This window comes from Argentina silus (assembly GCF_951799395.1).
Source record: "Argentina silus genome assembly, chromosome: 17".
NCBI lineage: Eukaryota > Metazoa > Chordata > Actinopteri > Argentiniformes > Argentinidae > Argentina > Argentina silus.
In genome coordinates, this window is record NC_139671.1 from 749,380 (window position 1) to 760,730 (window position 11,351).

The 11,351-nt window shown below is 44.1% G+C and overlaps 1 protein-coding gene across 2 annotated transcripts; it reads right to left on the reverse strand.

The window, feature by feature from the left end:
• Positions 1-725: 725 nt before the first annotated feature.
• On the reverse strand, positions 726-7,761 carry stx7l (syntaxin 7-like). Of its 2 annotated transcripts, none has more exons than XM_083689260.1 (10): positions 7,652-7,761; positions 6,583-6,707; positions 5,697-5,766; positions 5,042-5,135; positions 3,713-3,850; positions 3,538-3,587; positions 3,341-3,431; positions 3,015-3,087; positions 2,586-2,668; positions 726-2,034 (listed from the first exon to the last, which is right to left on the reverse strand). In XM_083689260.1, exons 2-10 carry the CDS (start codon positions 6,665-6,667, stop codon positions 1,939-1,941), a joined length of 780 nt encoding a protein of 259 aa, XP_083545386.1. In that variant the 5' UTR covers positions 6,668-6,707; positions 7,652-7,761; the 3' UTR covers positions 726-1,938. The 2 variants fall into 2 exon arrangements, with proteins under 2 accessions (XP_083545386.1, XP_083545387.1); XM_083689261.1 differs by having other exon boundaries at positions 7,638-7,718.
• Between the last annotated feature and the right edge of the window lie 3,590 nt (positions 7,762-11,351).

Sequence of the window (11,351 nt, forward strand, 5' to 3'; positions counted from 1 at the left end):
TGCTGGAGCGCTTTGATGTTCCCAGGCACGTCCCACGCCGCCTGAGCCTGCCTGTGGTCAGGTCGGCCCCGGGGCGAGATCTCCTCAGCCATCCCAGGACCCGTCCTCCGCAGGTACAGTAGCTTCCCTGAAGCTTCGGGAGGTGAGTTACTCCACCGTGCCTGTGCCGACGGTGTGATCGCATGACTCAATCATAACAACTCAACAAAGGTGCAACAAGTTCGAGATGTAGAATGTTACATTAGGCGGTGGAAACAGATTATTGGCTAGACCAGTGGTTCCCAAACCTTTAACAGTCATGTACCCCCTGTCGGTTATTTTGTAGCCTAATTGATATTCTATGAACATTATTCCTTACATATTAGACATTGTGATAATATGATTCTGTTGGATAGGGTGCATGCCGGCTATTCAACAGGACTGGAAGGTAAATCAGATTTATTTCGCGTAACCCCAAGATCGATCCACTTACCCCCGGTGGTACGCGTACCCCACTTTGAGGCTAGACTATTCACTAGCATTCTAATGCCTCTGGCATCGGCATCTGACACTCACTGCCAAACCCTTTAGAAACATCCGTCCTCCCACACCAATGCAACATGAGAGAAAACCACTAGCATAACATTTTTTCACTGCAATGACTGACAATGATTGACAATCTTGATTCTCACTATGAACCCTTCTAACATACTGTACAAGAACCAGAGGACAAACACACACATCTGAAGTGTTCATGGAGTCATTTAATTTGAAACAAATTTATTTATTTGCTACTGATTAGTTGATACTGTACTGAGGACAAGGAAAGAGCTGAGCTGTGTTCAGTAAAACACACCGACTCCAACAGTGGGAGGCAGCAAGAGATATTCACACGTCACAATGAGTTTTCACATGTTTCATTGTGCAGTGTGAATCTTTTGAAAGATTAATAAAAAATAAAATAAAAACTGATTGTTTCATTGAAAGTAAAGGCTTTGAGGGAAGAATGACGTGACACTCTTTTGAAAGTGCAGGGACAGTCCTGACCTTTGACCCTGACCCTAACCCAAACAGTACATAGTCATCAGCAGGTAGACATTATCATGCTACATAGGATAAACAGTGACATAATAAAGCTATGAAGATCAATAGACAGAATCATCACCTGGTTTATAAAATAATCACCTGCCTGTCTGTATAATATCATCATCATCATCAACATCATTGTGACCATATCTGGGGACACAATCAGGAATATAAAAGGACAATAACTTGATCCTGAACAAAGACACTGAATTATCAGTAACAAGAAAAAGCAACTTCCAAGCCTTAAGGACGTACAGTGTATGGCTTTAGAAAGCATGTATATGGTTGCTTTAACAATATACTCACATCAAATCAAAGGAGTTTATACATTATGGGATGAGTAGGACATATATTAAATGAAGTTCTGGACAAAATCATACTTTAAATGGTTCCCAGTCCATCAGTAAGATTAATCTGTGTCAGAGGAACAAGTGCATCAAATTAACTCCTGTTGTTTGTCGGTGCACCGCTGGCAATATGAACGTCCCTGGAAATCCCTTTCTTTCAAAATCTACACAACAAATAGTGTCAGTATGAACAAATCAGAGCCTTAAGATTTACAGCTTCAAACTCTTAAAACAATCATTCCCACGTCAGGGACGGATTAGGGCCAGACCTGCGCTAGGCTACAGGAGGCTATGCTAGCAGCGCGGGTGTGGATGAGATGATAGAATAGAAGAGGAGCGTTAGAGGGTTTTTTGCAATGCTTGCATGTCGTTTGCACACGCGCGCAGCCAGTGTAGTTAGGGTTAGATGTAGGTCTGGGTTAGACCTGGGTTAGACCTGGGTTAGATCCGGGTCCGAACTGGGTCAGGTCAGGGTCAGACCAGGGTCAGGGTTAGTCCGAGGTCTGGGTAGAGTGGGTGAGCAGCGTCATCCCTTGACGGAGGCCCAGATGATCAAACCAACGATGACAGCCAGAACCACCAGAACCACGATCAGGATGCAGATCTTCTTACGAGATTTGCGCTGTGGAGATCAGAAGAAAATAGAAACCCGTCATGGTGTTGGTATCACCTTCACACTTCAAGCACCGTTCAGTACACTTGAATTAACGACTATAAACGTTTTTTTTCTTTTTTTTTTACATACATTTTTTTTCACATGGTAATTTCATTATGGTATATTTGGTATTATTTCTGGTGTACATGCTAAGATATTTTTCATTTTAATTGAAATTTAATTGATTTAGTTGTTGAGATTTCTTTTTAATTCCACCCTAAAGAAGAAGGGGTCTTCCAGAGTTCTCATCCCTCCTCTGCTATGGGATCCTTCTACAGTGACCTGTAGCAATCCAAACGTTGTCCATCTTAGTTTGTAAAAGTATTTTAAACAGGGGGTCCTACTTCAGTTTATACTGGCTTTTTACGTCCCCGCACCCCACTGAAGGATGTGCGTTTTGATCACACTTTTGTCACGGTAACAGTACCGTATCCACGCGAGCTGTTCCCTGCCAACCCTGCTGTTCCCGCCTCTGCCTGCCCGGATATGCTGTAGTATAGCACTGTCACCATGGTTACCTGGTAGTCTGCCGCCTGAGCCAGCTGCTGGGTGGCACTCTGAACGCTGATGTCAGCATTCTCCACATTGGCCTCTATGCTGTCTGGAGACACACACACGCAGGCACACACACGCACACACAGGTGCACACACACACACACATTGTGGTCCTCTGTGGCTCAGTTGGTAGAGCATGGTGCTAACAATGCTTAGGTCATGGGTTTGATTCCTGCTGGGACCATCTATACTGAAATGTATGCACTCATGTACTCAATGTAAGTCGCTTTGGATAAAAGCGTCAGCTAAATGGCATATATTATATTATATTATATTATATTTCTTATATATTACACACACACACACATGATAGCTGCGTAGATAGACATACAAACAGCAGACGAGTTGGCAGTATTGTCTCTCTAGTATCTGCAGAGAAGTTTGATGCTTACCGATCACGTCCCCCTGTTCGTGGACCATCATTCCCAAGTCTTTGAAGATTTCATTAATATCTGTAATATCAGACTGAAAACAAGCAAACACAGTCAAACATGGTAAACACAGATGACAAATGCAATGGATCAGAGAGGCAGATATGGAACGGGATGGTATGGTATGGCATGATAGTAAGGTATAGGATGGTATGGTATGGCAGTAAGGTTTGGGATGGGATGGGATGGTAGTAAGGTAAGGTACTGTATGGTATTGTGTGGGATGGGATGGTATGGAGTGTTATAGAGGGTAGAGGGTGTGCTTAGTGCGAGGGGGAGGGTCTCACCTCCAGCTGTCTGATGGACGTCTCTCTCTCCTGGATGAGTTGCAGGTCCTCCTCAGTGATGGCGTCCGCCTGGGCCTGGGCTTGGGCCTCACTGCAGACATGGGTTAGGGTAAGGGTTAGCGATATTAGGGTTCGGGCGGACCTGTGAAGACCTTGTGAATCTCAAGCACCTGACGCCTGGCAACATGACCTCTGACCTTTGAAAGGGTGATGCATTTCCTCCAAAGCTGTCGTCGGGGAAACCTCCCTGTGTGCAGAGACGGTAGGAGGGAGAGGAGAGGAGAGGACAGTCAGCTTGATGCTTCATCACTACAAGTGGTTTTAGTTTTAGTAAAACAATACTAACAACACATACTAACAAAATATACTAACCGATACTCTGGAACTGGCGCGGACTCTAGCCACAAACTCCTTCTCTCTCTCCGCCGCCTGCCTTTGGGTCCGTTGGAAGTCGCCCAGAGCAGTTGAGAAGTCGTTGATAAGGCGATCTTTCTGGATCTTTCTCTGGCGCTACAATGTAGATGCATCAGGCTTCTGGTAGACAAGGCTAGTACCATAGCATCAGGCTACTGATAGACACAGCTAGTACCATAGCATCAGGCTACTGATAGACACAGCTAGTACCATAGCATCAGGCTACTGATAGACACAGCTAGTACCATAGCATCAGGCTACTGATAGACACAGCTAGTACCATAGCATCAGGCTACTGATAGACACAGCTAGTACCATAGCATCAGGCTACTGGTAGACACAGCTAGTACCATAGCATCAGGCTACTGGTAGACACAGCTAGTACCATAGCATCAGGCTACTGATAGACACAGCTAGTACTGTACCAACCATCGTTTGAGATTCGTAACTCTCTTAAATATGTGCACCCTCCTTCACGCCATCATATGCCTCACACCAACAACTTCTGTGACTTACATAAAACATATCTAGACTACAGCATATCAAGTGTTTGAGCAAGAATACAAAATACAACTAAAATGTGTTTTCAATCAGTCCTCCCATTGTCTAAAACACCCAGGACAGAACTGAACAACAGAGCATTTACTGTAAGTGTTTTCCCCAGCGCACACATGGCCTGTGTTTCAGACTCCTGTCCTATGAACTCTACAAGAATGCATTAATTGCTTTCTTTCCCACAGAAAACCTGATTCCGGCGACATTGTGGGATTGAGACAGTCAGGAAGAATGCTCATGCAGTGTGCCTTGAGGCCTCCGAAAACCACAACTAGGAAAACAGGAAATGCAAGCCTTTGTGCTACAGTGTTGAGCACCAGCTGGGCTTAGCCATCATACAACACAGATCATGTCAAACAGTGAATAAGCCAGATTTGTGTAATGTGTCATAAAAGGTGGAAAAGGTGGATAGCAGAGTACTAAAATATGCATGCTGTGGGAACATGTATTGCAATGTTGAATGATGTCTGTAGATGGCGATCTCAAAAAAGTATAAAAGTACATGTTTCTTCCTTCTAGAACATCTACCTGCTGTAATACAGTCAGTGTGTTGAGTACCTGTTCTGTTGTGATAGGTGTGTTTCGAGTACTGTACCTGTTCAGTTGAGACAGGTGTGTGTGTGTTGAGTACTTTACCTGTTCAGTTGAGACAGGTGTGTGTTGAGTACATGTTCAGTTGTGACAGGTGTGTGTTGAATACATGCTCAGTTGTGACAGGTGTGTGTTGAGTACCTGTTCTGTTGTTGTGACAGGCAGAGAACCAAACTCCTTCACCCAACAGTCTGTCTCTTTGGCGAGATGGTTGACCTGCTGCTGTCTCTGCTGCCTGGATGGATGAATGGACGGACGGACGGACGGAAGGGCAGACAGACAGACAGACAGACAGATAGACAGACAGACAGACAGACAGATAGATAGACAGATAAATCAAACACAGTGGTTGACAGAAAGGCTCTTCTGCATGAGTAATGAGGGCATTATGTTTACAAAACCTTAATTCACTAGACAGGGCTGAGCCGTGCTAAGCTGTACTGGGCTGGCCGTGCTGCACATCCGCTACAGTTGGAGCTGAAACAGTGCTGGAAAGGACAATGTGAAAGTAAAATATCCAACCCAGTACAGTATAGTTCTGGTCAGCCCTGTAGTGTGAAAAACCCCATACATGTGGCCAGGGGAGGCTGGTGGAGGTTGAAGGAGGCTGGTGGAGGTTGAAATCGGAGGACAGGCTCATTGTAATGCATGAGGACAGTCCCATGCATTACAATGAGCCTGTCCTCGTGCATTACAATGAGCCTGTCCTCCAATTTCAACCTCCACCAGCCTCCCCTGAAGTAGGCCTACACAATGAGGAGATTGGAGAAGTGAGGATGTGTTGAGCAGGACTCACAGCTGCTGCCTGAGGTCTGTAGTGTCTTCCGGTGTTCCCAACTGGTTCACTGTTCTCTGGATCTCTGACGCTGGGAGACACACACACACACACACATGTTACACTACACACACACACGTTACGTTACACTACACACACACGTTACGTTACACTACACACACACACACACACACGTTACGTTACACTACACACACACACACACACGTTACGTTACACTACACACACACACACACACGTTACACTACACACACACACACACACGTTACGTTACACTACACACACACACACACACGTTACGTTACACTACACACACACGTTACACTACACACACACACACACACACGTTACACTACACACACACACACACACACACGTTACACTACACACACACACGTTACGTTACGTTACACTACACACACACACACACACACACACACACACGTTACGTTACACTACACTACACACACGTTACGTTACACTACACACACACGTTACACTACGCACACACACACACACACGTTACGTTACACTACACACACACTACACTACACTACACACGTTACACTACACACATTAACACACTACACACACACCACAACAGAGTCTCATTCAGCAAGAAGGCATGTCGGCCTACTGTACAAAACTCAGTTCTGTACAAATGTCAGTGTGCTGTGTTCTACGCTGGAGCCTTTTAGTCCATGACTATCATGTCCAGAATAGTGAGGTATCACGCAGCCCTGAGCACAGCGGAGGCTGGCGGGTGGAGGGAGGCATCGGAGGAAGTGTTTCATACCATTCCTCATTCCCCTCCATGCATTACAATGAGCCCGCCCTCCAATTCCTACCTCCACCAGCCTCCCCTGACTGAGTAAGCAGTGTTACGTACTTAGTCGTGTTATCTGTTGGATGTTGGCGATGATTCTCTTGGCCAGGACGTTGGCGTCCTGTGGGGTTCCTGACAGGTAAGCCATGATGGTGGAAGCATGGATACTCCGCCTCCTTCAGAACAACCTGCCAACAGAAAGTGGGATGTAGACCATGTCCTCTGTGGCTCAGTTGGTAGCGCACGGCGCTAACAACGCTTAGATTGTGGGTTCGATTCCCGCTGGGACCGTATATACTGAAAAATGTATGTATGCACTCACTGCAATGTAAACCGCTTTGGACAAAAATGTCAGCTAAACGGCAGGGTTTCTACTGCATAAGGCAATGCGGCATTATGGATCAAAAAGTGTCAATAATAGCTGCAAATCTAGTTGCGGCCATAACTGCCTCATGTGTGTAAAGCAAAATTAAATACACTAATTAGTATTTAACATCAATACTTTCAATTACTTAATGTCTATAATGCTTTTGTTTCTAAATGTGTTTAAATGCTGGAAAAGGACTCCTCTACTTCCCTTCAGTAATAGGCCTACCTAATCCAGCCTACAGTGAGATGCTTATTCACTTCATTATAAAGTGTGATTGCACTTATAATGCATTAGAGGATCAGACTTGTTCACGTGGTTAGAGGTCTAACCCTAACCCTGACTGGTGGAAACACCGCCTACAACCTGTCGAGGTCATACAATGCGGAAGTCCAAACGCCAGAAATTGTCAGAATCAATTCACCTAATAAAATCCTTGTATTTCATCTGGTAATTTCATCATGTTATATAAAACCATTTACGTCACCGATCTCGAATGGAGAGGTAGCCTGTCGGCTCTGACAGCAGTAACACAGAGGTGACAGGTGCGGTGCGGTGCGCTGCGCTGCGGTGCGCTTCAGCCCGGGTTTATCCGGGTTGCAGCTGCTAGCAGTTTGTCCACTTCCACAACTAGCTACAACTTCATGCTCAGTAAAAAACATTACATTCATTTCAGTTCGTCTAATTTGTCTATTCACGGAATTTCTAATCGTTATATTTCCGAACATTGGTGATGTCAAACAAGACACACTTGGGTATACACACTGTTTTTCCAGATTTGGTTTCCCTTTCTTCAGTCTTGACGGTCCTCTGCGCTGCGCTGCGCTGCTTCCTGATCTGAGAGTCATGCTGCTCGTCACATGATTCCGCCTGGTCTGCTCCTAACCCAGGACTGCGCCGCCTGTTCTGCTCCTAACCCAGGACTGCACCGCCTGTTCTGCTCCTAACCCAGGACTGCACCGCCTGGTCTGCTCCTAACCCAGGACTGCACCGCCTGGTCTGCTCCTAACCCAGGACTGCGCCGCCTGTTCTGCTCCTAACCCAGGACTGCACCGCCTGTTCTGCTCCTAACCCAGGACTGCACCGCCTGGTCTGCTCCTAACCCAGGACTGCACCGCCTGGTCTGCTCCTAACCCAGGACTGCACCGCCTGGTCTGCTCCTAACCCGGGACTGCGCCTGTTTCACCAGACAAGGCTCAAGTCAGCGCATTTTACACTCTCTCCCTCAAAATGTGTTCCCTTTGGGAGGAGGAGATGGAGACAGTTTGATTGATAGATGGATTAGGGTAGCAAAACAAGTGTTAATAATCATTCATTTGCAATCCTCCTCTAAAATCATAGTATTGAAACGGTTATGACGGTCTCTTTTTTCACGGTCGTCCTCCTATGACCGTGTAACCTTATTGTTACTACATTATATTGTGTCGTTGATTGTTCATTGTTGCTGACTGTTGCTGAACGAGGAGGAAGATCCCAAAGGATTTCACTATATCAGTTACGGCTGTATGCGATGTACGTGACAAATAAAATTGGATATGACTTAACCGTCACAGCCCTAGTCGTTGGTTTTGACTGCAAGGGGTCTTTAACTGATCAGAAGTGCGTTCTGGCTCTTGAGACGCACCACAGTGGTCGGAGTGGCGCTACAGGATCGGCTCGGTGTGTCTGTGGGGATTTACATACATTTACATTTTCAAAATATTCTGCTTCTCCTAAACATCTCCTGTACCCCTAACGATCTTGAAGACAGCCATGGGAACTTGAAGTACGTCTATAGAAATCTTAACTGAATTAGAAACAAATCAGTCAAATCCAATATTATCATTATGACTTTGTCATGAATAATACATGCGTAACAGGTTGTATTAATGGTATTCAGGTTCTATAAAATTAGCCATATCTTCAACAACATTGACTGTCACGTTTCATCATCACTTGCACTGGAGCAAAGTTCACATAGCATCAGTCAAGGTGCAAGCTCTGTAAATGGTGACATTTTGACACCTCTTTGATAAGTAATTGATACGATAATGTGCTATTAATTTATACATATATCCTTTAATCAGCTGAAATAAATTCCCATTCACGATAATGGACGTAGCTATGTAGTGAAAATGTGCTATAGTCTGTACCTCATCTTGAATTAAACTTTAGATACAATCTATTAATATGGACTGAAATAGGAGAAAATAAATTAATAACTGAAGGTGTTGTCTCCATCTAGTGGTTTTAAAAGTAAGGTATACAATGAAATAACGGAGGTTAAAGGGGCAATCTGTAATTGGTACATACATTTTTGGACATTAAATGAATGCTATATAGCAATTGATTCTTGAAGAATATAACTTAAAATGGCTTATGAGCTTAGGTGAACTGTCTTACCCCATCAGAACCCAAAATATAAGCTTATTTTACTCCACTGTGTGTAAACAATGCAATCTATAGATGTACTTAACTCTGAACTCCTTCTTTCCCACTGCCATCAGGCTCTTTTACCTCATATAACTGTACTACCTCATATAACTGTACTACCTCATATAACTGTACTACCTCATATAACTGTACTACCTCATATAACTGAACCCGACTGTTACATTTTCAGTTTGTACATGCATAATTGCACTGCTTACATTTGCACTGTTTTATTATTATTATTGTTGCTTTGTTATTATCACATGTTGCCTTAAATTTTGCTGTCTTGTACATTTGTTTAGTATATATTGTATATTTTTTAGTATTGTATATTTTACATTGGTTCTGCGGACAGCAAAGCAAGAATTTCATTGTACAGGGAAACATGTTTTCTACTGTGCATATGATAATAAACACTTTGAATTGAATTGAATTGAATTGAATTGAATTGAATTGAATTGAATTGAATTGAATTGAATTGAATTGAATTGAATTGAATTGAATTGAATACTTCAAGTTCCCATGGCTGTCTTCAAGATCGTTAGGGGTACAGGAGATGTTTAGGAGAAGCAGAATATTTTGAAAAAACACTGTATAGCTTAAAAACATGGTTAAAACTGTATTTTTTTATCTCATGGAGAGTCAGTCCTTGCACCCACAGCTCTGTCTATGAAATTGAGAGTAGTTACATTTCTCCAGCCCCAACACTGCTTTGTTGTTTGAAATACAGTAAAACTCTATGGTAAAACTAAAACTTAAAACTCTATGGTGATTGGTGTTTTTATTTTTAGTATGATGTTGTGCACAAAGCTTGTGTATATTGACATTGCCTATTAGATCATACTGTGAAGTTGGTTTGATTTGAACCAATATTCAGTATGTGGTGCAAGTGTGACGCCTTGTGGCCTCTTAAATTCACTGCACATGTTGGATAACGTTTAAATTCGAGTCAAAGCAGCTTATCAGGGAAGGTAGTTATCAACAGCGGCAGTCGAACTGGTTTCCAGCGACCCGAGCCAACGCGCCAACCGCAACCACAATAAACTTCATTTCACTAGGAGGGGAAGGTCATTATATTAGGCCTGTGTAAATTGATTCACTGTTTAATAATCAGCCGTGGGAGCAGCTGGAATCTGTTATGCGTCGCAGTTACGGCTGCCTCTGTCCCACCAGGTTAAAGTGCACTATGGGCAGATTATAGACCCCTACACAGCATGCTGCGCGAAGACCACAGGTCGGGTCGCTCACCGACCCCGCAGCCCACAGATCGACCGGCCCATACACCAGCCTCCTCCCGGTGCTCCAGATGGCCAGTCCGCTACTGTGTTGGACTGGACTTTACAAAGTACACTAACTACACTACCTGGTTGTAATACATTTGGATTGAGTGGTGAAGCCTGTTCTCTAGACTAAGTACATTCATTTAATATTGTTTAAAGTCAGTATGTTGTTTGTCGTTTTGCTGTGGTTATCCTGCCTGAAACTCTGGGACCTAGTTTGTGTTGAAAGCTATCTGTTTGAAGCCAATTGCTGTCAATGTCCAGTGGGAGGGCCTGAAACTATTCTGCAAGGTATTTAACTCCTACTCACCCTGGACCAGGACTAATACATTTGGATTGAGTGGTGAAACCTGTCTGGTCGTTAACTTATCGTCAGGTGGGAGGGGCTGCTACCCTGCTAGTCATCAGCAATCACAGAATCTGCACTTCTATCCTGACGATCACAGAGCGACAGCCTCCTGACACGAAGACGAGGGAGTCAATCTGTGGAGTCCATCGAGGAAGGCCCGAGAGGAAGGCCAAACTACTATGTATTTTTATTCTATTTGATTATTTTTTCACTACTCTGAGTGTATTAAACACTACCTACATTTTGTATCGGCCACAAACCCTCTCTCTCTATACCGGCAAATGTCACAATGTGCTTCCTCCCCATTCCTGTTATTTCATCCATCAGGAGGACACATCGACGCTACACCTCCCCTCACAACCATTCCAATCTAATCTACCCACCATGCTCAACTGACGACGACCTCACTGTCGCGGGAGGACTT

Bases quoted from the DNA above. Each gene is read 5' to 3' on its own strand.
- stx7l (XM_083689260.1), bottom strand. From the start codon at position 6,667: ATGGCTTACCTGTCAGGAACCCCACAGGACGCCAACGTCCTGGCCAAG. The intron at 3,588-3,712 runs GTTAGTATATTT...CTCTGCACACAG, and splicing joins GCGCCAGTTCCAGAGTATCG to GGAGGTTTCCCCGACGACAG. The intron at 2,035-2,585 runs GTAACCATGGTG...TGATCTCCACAG, and splicing joins CTCAGGCGGCAGACTACCAG to CGCAAATCTCGTAAGAAGAT.